At 44.8% G+C, this 23039-nt stretch overlaps 1 protein-coding gene across 1 annotated transcript in view; it reads left to right on the top strand.

Annotated features, from left to right (window-relative positions):
- LOC141167313 (uncharacterized) overlaps positions 1–23039 on the top strand; it is a 103867-nt gene that overhangs the window by 42789 nt on the left and 38039 nt on the right. The window contains exon 4 of the mRNA XM_073654739.1: positions 2815–3742. Within this exon, the coding sequence (XP_073510840.1) occupies positions 2815–3742 (928 nt within the window). The remainder of the gene's footprint in view (positions 1–2814; positions 3743–23039) is intronic.

Below are 23039 nucleotides of genomic sequence, written 5' to 3'. Positions count from 1 at the left end.
TAACAAGAAAGTTTCAATGCCCTTTGTAAGAGACATGGAGGTCACAGTAGCTTAACAAGACTGTTTTAATGGCCCTTGGAAGAGACGTGGAGGTCAGAGTGGTTTGACAAGACGGTTTTAATGCCTCTTGGAAGAGATGTGGATGTCACAGCAGCTTATCAAGACGGTTTTAATGCCCCTTGGAAGAGACGTGGAGGTCACAATAGATTAACAAGACGGTTTAATGCCCCTTGGAAGAAACGTGGAGTTCAGAGTGGTTTAACAAGACGGTTTTAATGCCCCTTGGAAGAGACGTGGAGGTCCCAGTGGAATAAAAAGACAATATCAATGCCTCTTGGAAGAGTGGTGGAGGTCACAGTGGAATAAAAAGACAATATCAATGCCCCTTGGATGAGACGTGGAGTTAACAGTATCTTAACAAGACGGTTTTAATGCCCTTTGGAAGAGACGTGGAGGTCACAGTAGCTTAACAAAATGGTTTTAATGCCTCTTGGAAGAGACGTGGAGTTCAGAGTGGTTTAACAAGACGGTTTTAATGCCCTTTGGAAGATACGTGGAGGTCAGAGTGGTTTAACAAAACGGTTTTTATGCCCCTTGGAATAGACGGGGAGGTCACAGTAGCTTAGCAAGACGGTTTTAATGCACCTTGGAAGAGACGTGGAGGTCACAGCTACTTAGCAAGACGTTTCTAATGCCTTTTGGAAGAGATGTGGAGGTAAGATTTTAATGCCCCTTGGAAGAGACGTGGAGGTCACAGTAGCTTAACAAGACTGTTTTAATGCCCCTTGGCATGAGGTTCATGGTATAGATTTTTCTACTAATGCACTTATTTTCTCCTCTTAAAGGGATAGAAAAAGAAAGGAAAGAAAGAGAAGGAGAAAGTATAATATCTTCATTACCAAAATTTTATTATGACAAATTTTATTATGACAAATTTAGCTGCTCTATAATTTGTTTATTCTATAATCAGAGGAAAAAGCTGGAAAATCCTAACTCTGAGAAAGCTGAGTCTCTATTGAATGGGATTTGGGCGTTCCAACTCAAACCAATTTACATGTGATTAGGATAATTATTTCACTAGGTAGGTTTTTATAGTGACTATATAACCACCACTATTGACTCTCTTACATTAGACCTGAGGAAGGCTATATATCTTTAATTTTAATAGCCGAAACGCGTTGTTTTATTTATAAGTTTTATCTATTTACCAACCTGAATAAATTTTCTGAAGAATTAAATCCTTTTTTTGGATAATCATTCCTTGTGACCCTGGGAGCGCTCAATTGGCTGGATACATACTCTGAACCCTATTCTTACGGACTCCAGCTGGGAGATCCGTTTAATCCAGATAGAAGCTGCATACCAGTGGACCAGCTACCCACATTAGACCAGAATTGGTCGATAAGCCTTGGTACAAGATCTACTAAAGGTGAGCAGTTCATTTTTTTTCTGTTTCTATATATATATATATACATCTACACTTAGATCTGCGCCTGTTTTTTGTTTCTTCCCCCACCAGACCTACAGCCTTGGGGTCGAACACATTGAATTTATAGAAGCCTAAGGATTTTTTTTCCATTGGTTTGGGTGATAAGAAACTTTACTGAGTCTTCAGGAAAACAAAGGCAGCGGTCTTAAGATGGATCACTTCAATAATAGACTTTTAAGGAGGCGTCAAGCCTTTGCAGCTATTAATCCACATAAAGACATCTCTACCACTACGATACCAGTGTCCGATGATACGGATCTAGAGACGAAAAAGAAGAGCAGGAATTTTTTCTTTGATTTTGAAAAAAATATGAAACTGGAAATACGTCATCAATTGGACGCTGAATTTCTGGGTATATGTATAAAACATAAGATCATCCCCAAGGGACTACAGATTCATTTTAATAGTACTTTCCCACAGGATTTGGATTTTTCTACTAAATGGAGAGATATTATAGACTCCTGTTCATATAATTTAATGCTAACTCTAATAGAGAAACGCAAGGAATTAGCACTCCTTGCCACACACAAATGTGAAATTTTGGTACAAGAACTTGAAGTCTATAATACGACTTCCTATTACAGTGCACTCAAAACTGACATTAACAAAAATTTTAAAAATTTTGAGAATGATCTTATGGAAGCAAAAACTAAAAAACTTAGAAGGGATGTTTTTTTCAAAGTAAATACTAACAACAATAATAAAAATAATGGGAATAAAATTGATAGAGTTCCCACTAATAGTAATCAATCTATACCCATGAACCCCCTTCCTAAGAAACAAAGAGACACAGTAGATCATTTACGCACCTTTTATAATTCTAGACTACCTACCAATGCTAGATTTATTTCCACTAGTAAACATATAAAAAATATGGGAAAAAATGCTGGAGCAATATCTAAACGGACTAATTTCAAACACTCCACTCCCATTACTATACCAAGTTGTGAGAATACATCAGTTTCTCGTAAAAACACTGAAACAATTAATAAATCTAGCATGGTGATTCCAAGTCATGAACTGCCAGCTCCTAATCCAGGTTTACCCCCCCTGGAATGCACTCGGCAGGGAAACCAAGAAGCTGATATTTGTAATGGGAATAATTCAATTGCGAGTATTAATGATATTACAAATAACGATAACAGTTTTTTTGATTTGAATGACCTTACAACACACAGCATAGATAATTCCCCATGCACATTTGTTACTGTGCTTCCAGCACCCGCTCCATCTCCCACTTCTTCTAGTTCCCATATCTCTTTTTTAGAGATTGGCCCGATACGCCCACTCCCTTTAGTGGAAACGATTGTCCCTGCAATCCTAAGACACTCAGAATTCGTACCCTCCGTGACACCGCCAGAAGAAGTGATTCCATGTTCCCAACCCCAGATCACGAGATACTTCGCCCCAGTGACTACCCTCCCAAAGAAAAGAAAAGGAGGTTCAGAGGGACTAGAGCAGGTAGAAGCACCCAAAAAAATAGGGATAAATACAAAAAACCTTGTCAATCTACCTACACTGATGACATAGGATCGCAGACTGTAAGAACAATCTGTAAACCACCAACAAAAGAACCTAATAGGATCTTCAACTTATCCAAATACCCTTTGGATGAGGTTGAACAAAAAGTCCTTACTAAGGGTCTTAATTTTTGCCCAAGTCAAGAAACGAATCACTTTGATCGCTTTGTTGACTTGAATAAGTTTGTGAGACGTGTTACTCTTACAAGGTACTTTGAATTGAAAAAGAAAAATGCAGAGAAACCCACTACAAAAACAACATCAGATTTGATAATACCCCCTGACAATAGTATGGAACTTGATAAAAATATACATCTGGAGATCAAAACCCATTCAAATTTGAATCCAGTACACCATAGGGGTAGTTATATAGAAACTTTCCTAGCACTAGTTAATGAAGATTTTCGTACCCTAGATTCAACAAAATTTTCTAAAAATCAATTAACAATAAAAAATAGGGACAATATTAATAAGAAAGGTGCATTCCAAATGCGGAGACCAAATATTACTAAAAGAGAGAGAATAGCCATTACTAAATTAAAAAACAATGGGGATATTATTATTAGGGAAGCTGATAAAGGAGGGGGCGTGGTGGTCCAAGATAGGGAGACCTATATTAAGGAAGCATATAACATTTTATCAGATACTAAATATTATGAAAGGCTAGAGGTGGATCCCTCAAAGGATTTCACAAGGGAATACCATGACCTGATCAATTATGCCTACACAGCAGGTATCCTTACAAAAAAAGAAAAAACCTTTTTAAACAATAAAGAACCATCATTGGCATTCTTTTATCACTTGCCGAAAATTCACAAGGATTGTAATAGTCCTCCTGGACGACCTATAATTTCAGGAATCAATTCCCTTACTAGTCCACTCTCCCACTTTATAGATCTGTACCTTCAGCAATATGTAAAATCTCTCGCCTCCTATTTAAAAGATTCTACTCAACTTATTTTTGAATTGAATGCACTACAATGGGAAGATAATTATCTCATGATTACAATGGATGTTAATGCACTTTATTCAAATATTGGTCACGATTTAGGTATAAATGCAGTGAAATTTTTTTTTACAGCAGGATAAAGATATGCCACAAGGTCAGGTAGATTTCCTTTTGAGAGGCTTAAATTTTATCCTCAAACATAATCTTTTTGAATTTGAGGGACACCTCTATTTACAGAGGCTTGGTACCGCGATGGGGACTCGGGTAGCCCCAAGTTTTGCTAATTTATTCATGGGGCTATTCGAATCCCAGTCGCCCCTATGCTCCCCTAAATATAGCAATAATATAGTACTGTACAAGCGCTATATAGATGATCTATTCGTGATATGGAGGGGCAGTAGAGAGGATGCTCAGTCTCTAGTCAATGAATTGAATGAGAATACCTGGGGCATTACTTTTTCTTCTAGTATCGAACCAAAAATAACTGTTTTTCTTGATTTAGAAATTTCACATGAGGAAAAAAAAATAATAACGAAAACTCATTTCAAATCTGTTGATGTGAATGGCTACTTAGACTATCAAAGTGCCCATTACATCAAATGGAAAAATAACATCCCTTTCAGCCAATTTCATCGAATTAGAAAAAATAATACTAAGGATTCGGATTATATCAGACAATCGGATATACTCAAGAAGAGATTTAAAGAGAAAAAGTACCCCAAGCAAATTATTGATGAGGCATACCGTATAAATTTGACTAAAACCCAAACTGATTGTTTGGGGAATGGGGATGAATTGCCCCATAAGGAATCCAGGGATAGTGACACTAGGAATATGAATAAATGGAATCATAATTTTATCACCTCTTATAATAAGGGGAACCAATTGATTAGGAATATTTTGCAAAAGCATTGGCATATCTTGAAACAAGATCCTCTCCTACGAGATATATTGCCAAAAATACCTGGCATTACATTTAGGAGAGGAAAAACTCTAAGAAACCTCCTCGCACCTAGCCGTTTAAAAAAACGGAAACCAGGAGGCCAACCAGTGTTCTCTCAATTTAAAAACATTTGTCCCTTGATTAGTACAAATAGACTCACACAGAATGGCACTTATAGGTGCTCTCAGAAAAAATGTCAGTGCTGTCATATAATTACTCATGGGTCTCATTCCATTACATCGAATAGCACAGGAGAGACTTTTAATATCAAGGATCACCTGACCTGTACTAGTGACTATGTAATCTATGTTATTACATGTGATTGCGGTCTCCAGTACGTGGGTAGGACCACACAAATGGTGAGATCCCGACTCAATGCCCACAGATACAATGCCAAAAATGGCTTATTAACACAGCCTCTCCAGACATCTTCTTACTACCCATAACAAAAAATTTAAAGTGAGACTTACACCGGTGGAGCAGATCCCAGCTGATATTCCTGACAGGATCCAACAACTTAACAAGAAGGAGGCCTTCTGGATATATAGACTACGTTGTTTGTATCCTGATGGCCTCAATGATAAATTGGAGAATGTATAGAGTTCACGGAGATATCTCCACAATTAATGTTTCATTCACTATGTATAATAATAACCTCTCTCCTTTTTTTTTTTTTTCTTTTTTTCTCTTGCGTTTTTTGATGCGTTTTTATGCGTTTTTTTTTTTGTTTGTTTTGTTTTTTCTTCTCTCTCTCTCCGTTTTATTACCTTTGGCATATATATCCATGTGAATTAAGCTCCCCTTATCTGAATTTCATTGATATACCTATTGAATGAAAATCTTCTTAAATTCAGGTTCATGGTATAGATTTTTCTACTAATGCACTTATTTTCTCCTCTTAAAGGGATAGAAAAAGAAAGGAAAGAAAGAGAAGGAGAAAGTATAATATCTTCATTACCAAAATTTTATTATGACAAATTTTATTATGACAAATTTAGCTGCTCTATAATTTGTTTATTCTATAATCAGAGGAAAAAGCTGGAAAATCCTAACTCTGAGAAAGCTGAGTCTCTATTGAATGGGATTTGGGCATTCCAACTCAAACCAATTTACATGTGATTAGGATAATTATTTCACTAGGTAGGTTTTTATAGTGACTATATAACCACCACTATTGACTCTCTTACATTAGACCTGAGGAAGGCTATATATCTTTAATTTTAATAGCCGAAACGTGTTGTTTTATTTATAAGTTTTATCTATTTACCAACCTGAATAAATCTTCTGAAGAATTAAATCCTTTTTTTGGATAATCATTCCTTGTGACCCTGGGAGCGCTCAATTGGCTGGATACATACTCTGAACCTTAATGCCCCTTGGAAGAGACGTGGAGGTCAGAGTGGTTTGACAAGACGGTTTTAATGCCCCTTGGAAGAGACGTGAAGGTCACAATAGATTAACAAGACGGTTTAATGCCCCTTGGAGGAGACGTGGAGTTCAGAGTGGTTTAACATAACGGTTTTAATGCCCATTGGGAAAGACGTGGAGGTCACAGTAGCTTAACAAGAAGGTTTTAATGCCGCTTGGAATAGACGTGGAGGTCAGAGTGGTTTGACAAGACGGTTTTAATGCCTCTTGGAAGAGATGTGGAAGTCACAGCAGCTTATCAAGACGGTTTTAATGCCCCTTGGAAGAGACGTGGAGGTCACAATAGATTAACAACACGGTTTAATGCCCCTTGGAAGAAACGTGGAGTTCAGAGTGGTTTAACAAGATGGTTTTAATGCCCCTTGGAAGAGACGTGGAGGTCAGAGTGTTTTAACAAGATGGTTTTAATGCCCCTTGGAAGAGACATGGAGGTCAGAGTGTTTTAACAAGATGGTTTTAATGCCCCTAGGAAGAGACGTGGAGGTCCCAGTGGAATAAAAAGACAATATCAATGCCCCTTGAAAGAGTGGTGGAGGTCGCAGTGGAATAAAAAGACAATATCAATGCCCCTTGGATGAAACGTGGAGTACACAGTAGCTTAACAAGACAGTTTTAATGCCCCTTGGAAGAGACGTGGAGGTCACAGTAGCTTAACAAAATGGTTTTAATGCCCCTTGGAAGAGACGTGGAGATCAGAGTGGTTTACAAGACGGCTTTAGTGCCCTTTGGAAGAGACGTGGAGGTCAGAGTGGTTTAACAAAACGGTTTTAATGCCCCTTGGAAGAGACGTGGAGGTCACAGTAGCTTAACAAGACGGTTTTAATGCTCCTTGGAAGAGACATGGAGGTCAGAGTGGTTTAACAAGATGGTTTTAATGCCCCTTGGATGAGACGTGGAGGTTACAGTAGCTTAACAAGACGGTTTTAAAGCCCCTTGGAAGAGACGTGGAGGTCACAGTAGTTTAACAAGACGGTTTTAATGCCCCTTGGAAGAGACATGGAGTTCAGAGTGGTTTAACAAGACAGTTTTAATGCCCTTGGAAGAGACGTGGTGGTCTCAGTAGCTTAACAAGATGGTTTTAATGCCCCTTGGAAGAGACGTGGTGGTCAGAGTGGTAAAACAAGACGGTTTTAAAGCCCCTTGGAAGAGACGTGGAGTTGAGAGTGGTTTAACAAGACGGTTTTAATGCCCCTTGGAAGAGACGTGGAGTTCAGAGTGGTTTAACAAGACGGTTTCAATGCCCATTGGAAGAGACGTGGAGGTCACAGTAGCTTAACAAGACGGTTTTAATGTCCCTTGGAAGAGACATGGAGGTCACAGTAGCTTAACAAAATGGTTTTAAGGCCCCTTGAAAGAGACGTGGAGTTCAGAGTGGTTTACAAGACGGCTTTAATGCCCTTTGGAAGAGACGTGGAGGTCAGAGTGTTTTAACAAAACGGTTTTAATGCCCCTTGGGAGAGACGTGGAGGTCACAGTAGCTTAACAAGACGGTTTTAATGCCCCTTGGAAGAGACATGGAGGTCAGAGTGGTTTAACAAGATGGTTTTAATGCCCCTTGGATGAGACGTGGAGGTTACAGTAACTTAACAAAACGGTTTTAATGCCCCTTGGAAGAGACGTGGAGGTCACAGTAGTTTAACAAGACGGTTTTAATGCCCCTTGGAAGAGACGTGGTGGTCAGAGTGGTAAAACAAGACGGTTGTAAAGCCCCTTGGAAGAGACGTGGTGGTCACAGTAGCTTAACAAGACGGTTTTAATGCACCTTGGAAGAGACGAGGAGTTCAGAGTTGTTTAACAAGACGGTTTTAATGCCCCTTGGAAGAGACTTGGAGGTCCCAGTGGAAGAAACAGACAATATGTATGCCCCTTGGAAGAGTGGGGAGGTCCCAGTGAAATAAAAAGACAATATCAATGCCCCTTGGAAGAGTGGTGAAGGTTGCAGTGGAATAAAAAGTCAATATCAATGCCCCTTGGAAGAGACGTGGAGGTCACAGTAGCTGAACAAGTCGGTTTTAATGCCCCTTGGAAGAGAAGTGGAGGTTAGAGTCGTTTAACAAGACAGTTTTAATACCCCTTGGAAGAGACGTGGAATTCAGAGTGATTTAACAAGATGGTTTTAATGCCCCTTGGAAGAGACGTGGAGGTCAGAGTGGTTTGACAAGATGGTTTTAATGCCCCTTGGATGAGACGTGGAGGTTACAGTAGCTTAACAAAACGGTTTTAATGCCCCTTGGAAGAGACGTGGAGGTCACAGTAGTTTAATAAGACGGTTTTAATGCCCCTTGGAAGAGACGTGATGGTCAGAGTGGTAAAACAAGACGGTTGTAAAGCCCCTTGGAAGAGACGTGGTGGTCACAGTAGCTTAACGAGACGGTTTTAATGCACCTTGGAAGAGACGAGGAGTTCAGAGTTGTTTAACAAGACGGTTTTAATGCCCCTTGGAAGAGACTTGGAGGTCCCAGTGGAAGAAACAGACAATATCTATGCCCCTTGGAAGAGTGGGGAGGTCCCAGTGAAATAAAAAGACAATATCAATGCCCCTTGGAAGAGTGGTGAAGGTTGCAGTGGAATAAAAAGTCAATATCAATGCCCCTTGGAAGAGACGTGGAGGTCACAGTAGCTTAACAAGTCGGTTTTAATGCCCCTTGGAAGAAACGTGGAGGTCAGAGTCGTTTAACAAGATGGTTTTAATACCCCTTGGAAGAGACGTGGAAGTCTGAGTGATTTAACAAGATGGTTTTAATGCCCCTTGGAAGAGACGTGGGGGTCACAGTAGCTTAACAAGACAGTTTTTATGTCCCTTGGAAGAGAGGTGGAGGACAGAGTGGTTTTACAAGACGGTTTTAATGCCCCTTGGAAGAGACGTGGAGGTCACAGTAGCTTAACAAGACGGTTTTAATGCCCCTTTGAAGAGACGTGGAGGTCAGAGTGGTTTAACAAGATGGTTTTAATGCCCCTTGGATGAGACGTGTAGTTCAGAGAGGTTTAACAAGATGGTTTTAATGTCCCTTGGAAGAGACGTGGAGGTCACAGTAGTTCAACAAGATGGTTTTAATGACCCTTGGAAGAGAGATGGAGGTCACAGTAGCTTAGCAAGATTATTTTAATGCCCCTTACAAGAGCCATGGAGTACAGCATATTAAAAACATTATTCCCATTATTGGGGAGTGGGTCTACCATCGTCTTTGCCTATGCCTTCCAAGCAAAAGCTGCCAAAAATTAGGATGGAGGAACTTGCAATGCTGGCAACACGGACCACGGTCACCCTGGTGGTATAGTGGTGGTGGAGACTGAGGATAAGGAGAAGATCAAAAAACAGCCGAAAAGAGGAAGCGTATACCCATGTGTGGGTGTGAAACGGTGCATGGGAATACACCTCCCAAAATAACACAGTAGATTTGACTTTATGTTACTCTGCTGTCATTTGGTGGTGATGAGAAGTCTGGCCCAATCCAGTCCTTGTTCATTTTGATAAGAGTCAGCTTGTCAGCATTGTCAGTTGACAGGCGTGTGCGCTTATCAGTTATAATTCCCCCAGCGGCACTAAAAACACGCTGCGATAACACGCTAGCAGCAGGGCAGGCCAGGACCTCCAAGGCATACAGAGCGAATTCATTTCAAGTGTCCAGCTTGAATGCGCAATATCTAAAAGGCACAGAGGAATCACGGAGGACACTGGTACAGTCGGCAAGGTACTGCGTCACTATCTTTTGAAACTTTCCACTCCTTGTGAGAGTACCCCGCGCCTCAGGGCCTGTATGCTGGGCGGGTCTCAGAAAACTGTCCCAGAACGTTGACTGTGTTCCCCTGCCTCTGCTGGATTGGAGTTGCGTCTCTCTCACCTGTACGCATTGATTGGGCAGCGAACTGTGACTAGTGTTGAGCCACCCCCGTAGTGTTCGAGTTCGGTTCGGTTCGTCGAACACCCGTGTGTTCGCCGAACTGTTCGTCGAACTGTTCGTCGAACACCTTCGAACACCGTTAAAACCAATGGCAGGCAAACAAAAACACATAGAAACACATAGAAAACACCTTCAAAGGTGTCCAAAAGCTGACAAACTGCTCAGAAGACATAACTAACACATGGAAAAGTGACAAGTACATATAGTCATGCGAAAATAAAAGAGGTGGAGGAGTAAAAGGAGGGGGAGACACAGATATAGGCATGTCATGCCCTTCTAAAATCCAAAAAGTGAGAAGCCGACACGGCCAGTCCGCTCCTGCCCGTGCCACCTCCGTGTCGCCGGGTTTGTGCCAGAGCCGCGGTGAACCCTGACGGCCAGCCCCCCTCTCCCAATACTGGTGCCTGTCCGCTGGTGGGTCGAGCGAGCCCCCCTGTGGTGGAGGCAGCTCTAAGCTTTTTAATTTAAATTGTCTCTCTAATTTGAATGAATACACTTTAAATCCATTTACAAGGATCTATTGGAGGGCAAGTCTCATGCCAGCAGCCGCGGTAATTCCAGCTCCAGTAGCGTCCACTAAAGCTGCTGCAGTTAAAAAGCTTTTATAAGGATCGAGCTCGGCTGTCCACCGCAAGGCATCCTACTGCCAGTCCCAGCCCCTATGCCTTGGGGTGCCTCCTGATGCTCTTCACTAAGTATCCCATGGTCCCGAAGCATTTCCTTTGAAAAAATTAAGTGTCTAAACTACAGGTGGTGCAGCTTGCTTAACAGCCGGGATAATCCGCTCACTAGCAGACACTGCTACTAGGCACAAAATGTTTCCTGGGCTAGATGCAGTTAAAAATTTGTAATTAGATACTCTCGTTGGATGCTGAGAAAGCATTCCATAGAGTCTCCTGGCACGCCATATATGATTCTCTTAAAAAGCTTGGGGTAGGGGTCTAGGGGACCCTTTTATAGCCAAAATCACGGCCCTGTATCGCAATACGTCACCTAGGCTGAAGATAAATGGAACTGTAGCACCCTGAGGGCTCGGTTGCTACAGACGTATTGCACCTCACCCAGAGGTGTGATATCTCACTCTCAGGTAAGGATGGAGTGTGGATCAGGACCCGACACCTGCATGCATTACACCACATTGCCGTGGGGCAGGGCGACCAATATGCCCCTGAGATGGGCACGACAGTCCCTGTCCCTGGCTGGAGTGGGGGGAGGGAACACTGAGGAAGGGGAACCCTGTAGTGCAGGAGCAGGGAGGAAGCAGTTCCTGGGTGCATTGAGAAGGGAGTATAAAAGGTGGGCACCATCTTAGTTCAGTGCAGAGAAGTCTGAGCAGAAGTGGCAGGGAGCAGGGGCTCTGCATGAGCTCTGCTCCGGAGGCGGGCCTAGTAACAGAGGCCCAGGCCTGGAAGAGGGAGAAGGAAGGAAGAGGAGCGGAGAAGGCTCCAGGAACGAGGAATGAAGGGATCCCAGGGGTGCGGACGGGCGAGTCGCCACCGCACACCCGAATCCACCTGCGTGGAGGGGTCAGGCCAAAGGGGGAGACCGGTCCCCGAACTAGTGGAGGCAGGAAACGACCCTCAGCTAGAAACCGGAGGCTCTGACATTTTATGTGGCGCAGCCCCTCGCTACACCCGCTAGGAAGGCACTACATAGGGTCAGGGAAACTGGCGCCAAGTTTACCAAGAGGAGGCCCGAGGCAGCCGGACAGAAGTGTTGGTAAGAAAGGCCAGACAAAGGACACACAAAGGGGGTCCTGTGAAGTGCTCCAAAGTTATCTGGGAGTTGTCTGAGCCCCTCACCTGGTGAGCACAGTACGACGTGGGCAGCCATTACCTGCAGACGTGGTCTGGATAATAAGAACTGTGAGTAAAGGCCCTGAACTGCATCACTGACTCCGTGTCGTTACTGCTGCTGCCCTGCACCATCACCCCCATCCTCCGCATACACTGCCCTGAGGCTATACTCCTCCCGTGGGGAGTTATGCTACGCTCTGCTGCACCCACAACACCAGCCTCAGTGGTCTGCCCTGTAGCGGCGGTTCACTCTGACCGCAATCCACGGGTGGCGTAGTCGGACATTTAAACATGAAAACCACATAAATAGTTCCGCCACTGGTTTGACCGCCCTGAGCCACGGAACTGGGTCGCCGCCACGAAGACTACAACCACCAGCATCCACCAAAAAGGGTCCGGCTCCGGGTGTCCCAAGGCCCAGGGGGTGCGTCAGAACATTTTCATCACCTTTCACAATCACCAATGGGACAAGGCAGTGATGTCCTCTGTCCCCTCTCTTATACATCCTAGTGACGGAGCACCTGCTCTCATCAATTCGCCATAACCCCAATATTAGGTGGATTGAGGTGGGAGGCACCGAGTACAAGTGCTCTCTATTTGCTGATGATGTCCTAGTATATATCACTCAATCACATATATCCATCCATGCTGTTATGGCTGAAATAGATCACTTTGTTACATGGTAAAATTTTAAAATCAATGCAGCGAAGTCTGAGGCCCTCGATGTCTCCCTCCCCAAATCCATATAGGATTCCATCCAGTCCAACTTTCCCTTTGCCTGGCCCTCACAGGGTATCAAATACTTAGGAATTCCTATTCATAGAGACCTCTCCCATCTATGTTATCTTAATTTTGGGCCCTTTATTGAACAACTCCATACAGACCACGGTTGGCAAGTTAGAACTGTAAGATTCACTACGTGAACCACTGGTGTTTTGTGGAAAAGCACATGTACACTGCGTTCCAAATTATTATACAAAAAGTGTTTAGGAGTGATAAGGGAAGAATTTGTTTGTTTGTCAGTTAAACTCATTGATGGTGATGTGTGTCAGGGCTCTTTATATCACTGTAAGCAATTGCAGACACCTGTGCTAATTAGTTTGGCAGGTGTGTCCAATGAAAGGCAAGACTACTTAAGAAGGCTCTCTCACATTATTAAGCAGCCTACATTTTCTGCCAAAATGGGAAAGAAAAAGGATGTGTCGGCTGCTGAGAAGCAACAAATTGTGGAGTGTTTAGGTCAAGGCATGACTACAATCAACATTGTGCGATGATCAGGATGAAGTGTCTTGGCAATCAAGAAGTATGTAGCTGATTCACAGTACACACGTGTGCGTGCTGATAAGGGCAAATTGAGGACTCTTTCCTACAGGCAATTACGTCAGGTTGAAAGAGCAGCGGCAAAAAAGCCTTGTCATAGCAGCAGACAAGTTTTTGAAGCTGCTTGTGCCTCCAACGTCCCCCGAACAACAAGATGCAGGGTCCTTCAGAGGTTTGCAGCTGTGCATGCGCCATCCTGTCGACCTCCTCTATCCACTTCACACAAGCAGAAACGGCTCCAGTGGGCCAAACATTACATGAAGACTGATTTCAAAACTGTTTTGTTCACGGATGAGTGCCGTGCAGCGCTCGATGGTCCAGATGAATGGAGTGGAGGATGGCTGGTTGATGGACACCCCACGCAAACACGGCTACAGCGCCAACAAGGAGGAGGTGGAGTAATGTTTTGGGCTGGAATCATGGGGAGAGAGATTGTCGGCCCCTTTAGGATCCCTGAAGGCGCTAAAGATGAACTCCATAATGTATGTGGATTTTCTCAAACAGCACTTCCTGCCATGGTTCAAGAAGAAGAACCGTGTGTTTCACAGCAAGATCATTTTTCTGCATGATAATGCACCATCTCATGCTGCACATAAAACATCTGCATCTCTGGCTGATATGGGCATAAAAGGGGACAAACTTATGGTGTGACCCCCATGCTCCCCTGACCTCTACCCCATTCAGAACCTTTGGAGCATCATTAAAAGGAGTGTCTATGATGGCGGGAGGCAGTTCACATCTAAGCAACAGCTCTGGGAGGGTATTCTGTCCTCATGCAAAACAATTGAAGCAGAAACCATCCAAAACCTGACAAATTCAATGGACGAGAGAGTTCAGAAGCTCCTTTCGAACAAGGGGTCCTATGTGAAAATGTAACATCACCTAGAATAAAGTTTTGAGTTGAAAACTGTTTGATTTCAGTTTCTAACAACCTGCTAATGCTTATAATTTCAAAAATGACCATTTTTTTGGTCTTTATTAAAATGAAAAGGTTGATCGAAAAGTTTGGGGGATCTAAGAGTGTGGCAACCCAGTAGTCATGATTACTTCAAATTCTGACAATATGAGGGTCATGCTGCAGGTAGTGCAGCAAGAAGGCACTTATGTGCCTTGCGCATCTCGGAGCCCCAAAATTATTTTCCGGGCTAGATGCAGCTAAAAATTATTTTTAATTTTAAATCTGGTGAAGCTTTAGTATAGATGGCCTAATAGGATCAGTGCTGCACACTGCTACAAAGCCCAAATTATTTTCCAGTCAAGATACAGATAAACATGATTAGTAATTTGAAAGCTTAAAACGGTTGGTAGGGTGATTTTAACCAATCATCAAGCTTTTACTCTCCCCAGGATGACACAGGGGTAGAAAGGTCGTTTCGGATCCATGATTTGTTCATCTTTATGAACGTGAGTCTGTCTACATTATCAGTGGAGAGCCGCGTGCGCTTATCTGTCAGCACACCACCAGCAGCGCTGAACACACGTTCAGACAGAACGCTGGCTGCGGGGCATGACAAGATCTCCAAGGCGTAAGTGGCTAGCTCCGGCCATTTATCCAGATTGGAAGCCCAAAAAGAGCAAGGGTCCAGTGACACAGTCGTGGCTTCAATGTTTACTTGGAGATACTCCTGTACCATCGTCTCTAGGCGTTGACTATGTGTCAGACTTCTTGTCTCCTGTGGCCTTGCAAAGGATGGGCTAAAAAAGTGGTGAAATGATTCCGCAAAATTGATGTTACCAGCAGATACTGTGGTTCTGTTACGGTTTGAGTGCTGAACACTTGACGGTCCCACGGTTGGCAAGTTGGAACTGTGAGATTCACTACGTGCACCACTGGTATTTTGTGGAAAAGCACATGTAAGATTCTGCAACAGTCTCTGCTGATACTCCTGCATGCGTGCATCCCTTTCTATGGCAGGAATAATTTCTGCAAATTTACTTTTGTACCGGGGATCTAACAGTGTGGCAACCCAGTAGTCAGGATTATTTCTAATTCTCACAATTCGAGGATCATGTTGCAGGTAGTGCAGCAAGAAGGCACTCATGTGTGTTGCACATCCAGGAGCACCAAGTCCCTGTTGTGTTGGTGGCGAGGTAACAATCATGCTTCCTTCCTCTGTCCTCTCCCCCCAACCTCGCACAACAGAAATGTGATCAAGGTCTCCCTCATCTGATGAGTCTTCCATCAGTTCGTCCTCCACTTCTTCCTGGGCTCCTGCACCTTCCTCACTAGTTTGGCTGCTACCATGCGCCCTGGTAAAACCATCTCCCCCACCCTCACATGCCTGCCGCCTTGGTGCTGCTGACCGTCTGGACCTTGCAGATGTTAGCCCTTCCGCATACAACTCCTCCTCCTCTACTTCCTCCACCTCCTCTTGTGCCACCACCTGACTCCGAATTCTGTTTAACATGTGCTCCAGCATGTAAATCACCGGAATAGTCATGCTGATAATGGCATCGTCAGCACTAAACATCTTCGTCGCCATTTCAAAACTGTGCAGAAGGGTGCATAGGTCCCTGATCTGAGACCACTCCTCCAGCGTGATTTGCCCCACCTCTGAATCTCGTTGGCCCAGGCTATACGTCAGAACGTATTGCACCAGGGCTTGTCGGTGCTGCCACAGTCGCTGCAACATGTGCAGAGTTGAATTCCACCGGGTAGGCACATCGCATTTTAGCCGGTGAAGTGGCAGGCCCAACGACTTCTGTAGAGATGTAAGTCGCTGAGCTGCGGGATGCGAACGGCGGAAGTGAGCACACAGCGACCGTGCCCTCTGCAGAAGGCCATCTAGTCTGGGATAGTGGGCTAAAAATTGCTGGACAACCAGGTTCAACACGTGAGCCATACAAGGCACGTGTGTGAAATTGCCCCGGCGAAGGGCCGCACCCAGGTTTGCAGCATTGTCGCACACGGCCTTCCCTGGTTTCAGGTCCAGTGGAGACAACCATTCATGAAATTGGTTCTCCAGAGCTGACCACAACTCCTCAGCTGTGTGACTCACATTTCCCAGACATTTCAATGTAAAAACCGCCTGATGACGTTGAGCCCTACTGCCAGCATAGTAAGGAGGTGTGCAGGATCCCTTCTGCGCAGTTAGAAAGCTTGTGGCATGACCAGACAGGCTTTGGGTGCAGGTGGAAGACCGAGAGGAGGTTGAGGAGGCAGAAGCAGTGGAGGAACTTTGACATAAAGAGGATTGACGCACAACTCGTGGGGACGGCAAGACTTGGACAGCAGCCCCTTGTCCTGCTGTCACCATAGTTACCCAGTGCCCATTCAGCGACATGTAACGCCCCTGTCCATGCCTACTCGTCCAAGTGTCTGTGGTGAAATGCACCCTGTCACACACAGAGTTTCTCAAAGAAGCGGTGATGTTGTGTGCGACATGCTGGTGGAGCGCAGGCACACCTTTCTTTGAGAAGTAGTGCCGACTGGGCATCTGGTACTGGGGCACTGCGACGGACATAAGGTCTCGAAAATCCTCTGTGTCCACCAGGAGGAAAGGCAGCATTTCTGTAGCCAAGAGCTTGCAGATGGTGAAATTCAACCTCTTAGCTTTCTCATGGCTAGGAGGAAATGGTCTTTTACTTGTCCACATCTGAGGGACCGAGGGCTGGCTATTGTGCTTAGACGGGGTTGATAAGGGTGTCCCCGGCAAACTGCCGGTCTGTGAGGAAGATGCAGGCGGACATGTTAGGTTGCCTTGATCCAAAGGTGGTGCTATCGATGTCGGACAGCGCTCAACACCAGCTGGTGTTACCACCTCCAAAGAAAATGATGACCTGCCAATCACACTGGCTGTTGCGGGTAAAGAGGTGGCAGGTCTGCGCCCCAAAACAGGTGTGACTGCTGTCCCCCCAGTCACAGAGGATGAAGAGGCCGCGGATGCACAAGATATGGCAGACGGTGATTGGCCCGGCCGGCTAGGCCGCATTGTAGCACACTGAGCTTCCCACTGCAACTTATGCTTCATGTCCATGTGCCGGTTCATGCATGAAGTACTCAAACTATGTATTTTTTGGCCTCTACTTAGCTTTTGCTGACAAATGTTACAGATAACACGAGTTGGGTCATCTTTATCGATCTGAAAAAATGCCCAGGCTATGCAAGGCTTAGCACCCATGCGACCTGAAGAGCCACCACGACTTGTGGTGAGAGGCAGAGTTGTGTTTGAGGATGCAGTTGTTGACGTGCTTCCAGTACTACGTCTCTGTCCAGGAATGCGCAACCTGACCTCGTCGTCACTAGCATCTTCCTCCACCTCCTCTGCTGACCTCATCTCTTGGCTGACTGTGGGTTGACAGTAAGTGGGATCTCCGACCTCATCATCATCACCCTGTGCGTTATCACACCCATCGTTCTCAGAGCCAACCTGTTCCTGCCCTGACAAAAAACTAAAGTTGTCGCTCCAATCAGGTATTTGAGTCTTATCATCGTCTTTCTCATTGTCTCCACCAACAGGAGTTACAGTTTGGGAATGAGGGTCTACATTATGGTCAGAACCTTCTGCGTCTGGTCCTGGATCCGACTCATAAAGATTCTGGGCATCAGTGCAGATCATTTCCTCGTCTGGATTCACAGAAGCCTGGAGTCGACCTCTGATTCCCAGGCTATAGTATGAATAAACAGCTCTGCAGACTCAACCATCTGTTCTACCTCATACTCAGACGGGCAGCTGGAGATTTGGGAGCTGTGAGAAAGCAAGTGCGATTTGGGTGACACCTTTGAGGACTGGAGTATTTGTGATGTTGAAGTTGATGTGGAGGAGAGCCCACTTAAAGGAGCACTTGATATCCGTTGAAGCACCTGCTGTTTTTGTGCCTCATCTGGAATTTGTAGCGATTGGCGTGGCCGTAAGAAAGGGATCTTATCACATTGTCCGCTAAAAGAAGTAGACATTTTAGTTTGGCTGGAAGATGGTCTTTCTTCTGCAGATGTTACTGTTGCTTTAACACCTACCCCACGGACACAACCTTTTTTCCCCTTCCCAACACGCCTATTCCCCTTTCCACCAGCAGCAGGCCTTTTTCCACTCATTTTGGTGGTTAACTAATTCACAACTCTGGAGTTGTTTGCACAAAAAAACAATGGATGGTAACCGAGCAGAGCTGAGTGGCCAAACTGTGGTATTAGGCCAAAACTATTGGCTGGGTTAGATGCAGAAAAAAATTATTTTGAATTTGCAACCTGATGGAGGTCAGTATAGATAGACTAATACAAATAGTCCCACACACTGCTAGAAGCCCAAATATTTTTTCAGAGGTACTGTAGATGCAGATAAAAATTATTTTTAATTTGCAACCTGATGGAGGTCAGTATAGATGGACTAATAGACCAAGTCCCACACACTGCTAGAAGCCCAAATATTTTTTCAGAGCTAGATGCAGAAAAAAATTATTTTTAATTTGCAACCTGATGGAGGTCAGTATAGATGGACTAATAGACCAAGTCCCACACACCGCTAGAAGCCCAAATATTTTTTCAGAGCTAGATGCAGAAAAAAATTATTTTTAATTTGCAACCTGATGGAGGTCAGTATAGATGAACTAATAGACCAAGTCCCACACACTGCTAGAAGCCCAAATATTTTTTCAGAGCTAGATGCAGAAAAAAATTATTTTTAATTTGCAACCTGATGGAGGTCAGTATAGATGGACTAATAGACCAAGTCCCACACACCGCTAGAAGCCCAACTATTTTTTCAGAGCTAGATGCAGAAAAAAATTATATTCAATTTGCAACCTGCTGGAGGTCAGTATAGAAGGACTAATAGAACAAGTCCCACACACTGCTAGAAGCCCAAATATTTTTTCAGAGCTAAATGAAGAAAAAAATTATTTTTAATTTGCAACCTGATGGAGGTCAGTATAGATGGACTAATAGACCAAGTCCCACACACTGCTAGAAGCCCAAATATTTTTTCAGAGCTAGATGCAGAAAAAAATTATTTTTAATTTGCAACCTGATGGAGGTCAGTATAGATGGACTAATAGACCAAGTCCCACACACTGCTAGAAGCCCAAATATTTTTTCAGAGCTAGATGCAGAAAAAAATAATTTTTAATTTGCAACCTGATGGAGGTCAGTATAGATGGACTAATAGACCAAGTCCCACACACCGCTAGAAGCCCAACTATTTTTTCAGAGCTAGATGCAGAAAAAAATTATATTCAATTTGCAACCTGCTGGAGGTCAGTATAGAAGGACTAATAGAACAAGTCCCACACACTGCTAGAAGCCCAAATATTTTTTCAGAGCTAAATGAAGAAAAAAATTATTTTTAATTTGCAACCTGATGGAGGTCAGTATAGATGGACTAATAGACCAAGTCCCACACACTGCTAGAAGCCCAAATATTTTTTCAGAGCTAGATGCAGAAAAAAATTATATTCAGTTTGCAACCTGATGGAGGTCAGTATAGATGGACTAATAGAATGATGCTATGCCCAAAAGATTTTACTTCACTAGGTGCAGTAAAAAAATTGGTATTCTATACACAGGTGTTATATCTTGCAACACAGATAGGCTACTCCACTGACTAACACACTCTGCAATAGGCCAAAAAGGATTAGCTTTGCTAGATTCAGCCAAATGCTGTGAAAAAAACTTGCACAGCACTGGCACAGACCTGCCTGGCAAAAACTGATAGGAACTGATGTAACCTAGTCCTGAAAAGGACTCCAATTACAATTAGTCTTTACTCCCACAATCTATCTATTTAAGAGCACAGACCTCCCTGATAAAAGTCGTAGGAAATGCTGTAACCTAGTCCTTAAAAGGACTGCAATCACAACTATTCCCTACTCCCAAGCTATCTGTATATTTGTGCGAAAATTAACAAGGTATAGCGCACACAGCAACAGCGGTGCCGTCTAACACGCAGCTGCAGCAGTGAGAAAATGGTGGCGACGGGGAAAATGGCTTGGTCTTATAGGGCAAGGACATGTGACATACACTGCCAATGACACATGCCCTTGCTTGTGTGAAAAAAAGCACTTCGCTCCATGTGTGCGCTGCTGATAGGCTGACAGATTGCACCTCCCCACTGCAAATGCGGGAAAGAGAAAAAAAAAATGGAGATCTTCATTGTTCCTGCAGAGATCCATCCCCTGCCCCTCCCCCCACCCCGCTGTACACTCAAACTGCGTATTAACATTAATTTTCATCCTTACTGAGAAAAAATCCAGTTATGATTTTGGTGCACGAACAGTTATCGAACATAACCTCGAACAGCCGAATTTTTCTCAAATTGTTCGTGTTCGCCGAACGGCTCGAACACCGCCCAAAACAGCTCGAATTTGAGATTGGCGAACAGTTCGAGTAGAACAACGCTCATCTCTAACTGTGACCTCTGCCGCAAGCGTGTTCAGATGAGAATTTTTTTAACAGTTCTGCAGCAAAGGCCTTCTGGTACTGCCCCATTTTTGTAGACCTCTCCACCTCAGGAATAAGAGAGTAAAAGTTCTCCTTGTAGCGGGGATCTAAAAGCGTCACCAACCAGTAATGACTGTCACCCAACATTTTGACAACGCGAGGGTCACGGTTAAGGCAGCGTAACATAAAGTCAGCCATGCATGCCAGACTGGTCACGGGCAAGACTTCCGTGTCCTCACCAAGATGACGACTGACCATGCTCTCCTCCTCGTCCCCCCTGTCCTCAGGCCACCCACGCTGAACCGACGGTATGACAGTTGTACAGGTACTACAGTCTACAGCGCATGATACCAGCTCCTGTTCTTCCTCCTCCTCCTCTCCCTCATTGTCCCCCAATGCACGTTGGGATGAGATGAGGCTGGGCTGTGTGTAAGCGCCCGATACGACTTCTTGATCCATCTCATCATACTCTTGCTGCAATGCCTCCTCTATAATTCTCTGCAGAGAGCATTGCAAAAGACAGACAAGTGGGATGTTGACGCTAATGATGGCGTCACCGCTGCTCACCATCTTGGTGGACTCCTCAAAGTTTGTCAGGATGGTACATATGTCAGACATCCAGGTCTACTCCTGAGGTCTTACATGTGGAGTCTGGCCTGAATATCAATGGCCTTGTTGCAGCTGGTACTCCACAACTGCTCTCTTCTGCTTACAAATCCTTTGCAACATGTGGAGGGTAGAGTTCCAATGTGTGGGGACATCACACACCAGTCGGTGTGTTGGAAGCTGCAAACGCTGCTGCAACACAGCAAGGGCGGCGGAAGCTGTAGCCGACTTCCGAAAATGAGCTGACAGGTGGCGTACTTTGATGAGCAGATCTGGCAACTCAGGATTTAAGAAACCGCTGAACCATGAGGTTAAGCACATGAGCCAGGAATAGTACGTGTGTGACCTCGCCTCGACTCAGAGCCGCCACCAGGTTACGGCCATTGTCACACATGACCATGCCTGGATGTAGGTTCAGCGGTCTCAGCCACAGATCTGCCTGCTCTTTCACAGCTGTCCACAACTCACAAGCAGTGTGAGGTTTATCACCTAAGCTTATGAGTTTCTGCACAGCCTGTTGCCGCTTGGCTGAGGCAGTACTGCAGTGCTTCCAACTTGTAACTGATGTGGTGATATCTGAGATGGAGGCTGAACATGAGGAGGAGGAGGATGATGCGCAGGAGCTGTACACTGTGGGGGCAACTCGGACTGACATAGGGCCCGCAATCCTCGGTGTGTGGAGGATGTGTTCCATCCCAAGGTCCGACTGGGTCCCGGCTTCCACTATGTTTACCCAGTGTGCCGTCAGGGAGATGTACGGTTCCTGGCCACAAGCACTTGTCCACGTGTCCGTTGTCAGGTGGACTCTCTCAGTAACTGCGTTGTTGAGGGCACGGCAAATGTTTTGGGACATGTGCTTGTGTACTGCGGGGATGGCACACCGGGTAAAATAGCGTCGGCTGGGGACCGAGTACCGAGGGACGGCCAGCGCCATAAGGTTGCGGAAGGATTCCGTCTCCACCAGCGTAAAAGGCAGCATTTCCAACGCAAGCAGTCGTGAAATGTGCGAATTTAGGACTGTGGCCTGTTGGGAGTTGGCTGCGAATTTGTGCTTTCGTTCAAAGGTCTGGGATATGGACAATTGAATGCTGCGGTGGGACGTGGACGTGGACGTTGATGCTGTTTCTTGAGAAACTGCCATAACAAGTGAAGGCTGAGAGGAGGGGACATCTTTGCATGCAGTATGGACAGGGGATAGCCTTGCACGCACAACAAGGGGTTCTATTACACGCACAACAGCGGAAGAAGCAGTGGTGACTCCCGCTGACACTGGTCGTGGACCCTAGGGTTCATCCCACAAAGTTGGGTGCTTTTCTGCCATGTGCCTGATCATGCTGGTGGTGGTCAGGCTGGTAGTTTTGTCACCCCTGCTGATGCTGGCATGGCAGGTGGTACAAATGGCCTTTTTAGGGTTATCAGCAGAGTCTTTAAAAAAATTCCAGACTCTGAAAGACCTACCGGTTGTACTGGCAGCATCCATCGTGTTGGTGTTACGGGGAACTGTTGCCCGCCTTCTGTGTGCGGCCACCACACTGCTTCTTCCTGCCTGTTGGTGTACTCTGCCTCCCTGTGTGCTGCTAGCCTCACTCTGTGTGTCCTCCTGCCACGTTGGGTCAGTTACTAGATCATCCACCACCTCCTCCTTTTCCACTTCCGCACCACGGTCCTCCTCCTCACTTCATGGCAATTGTGTCTCTTCATCGTCCACCTCTTG

Source organism: Phyllobates terribilis, unplaced genomic scaffold, assembly GCF_046119375.1.
Source record: "Phyllobates terribilis strain yellow unplaced genomic scaffold, ASM4611937v1 Scaffold_11__3_contigs__length_659146591, whole genome shotgun sequence".
In the NCBI taxonomy this organism is placed as follows: Eukaryota; Metazoa; Chordata; class Amphibia; order Anura; family Dendrobatidae; genus Phyllobates; species Phyllobates terribilis.
The sequence above is the reverse complement of the archived record's forward strand: the minus strand, read 5'-3'. Positions and strand labels throughout refer to the sequence as shown.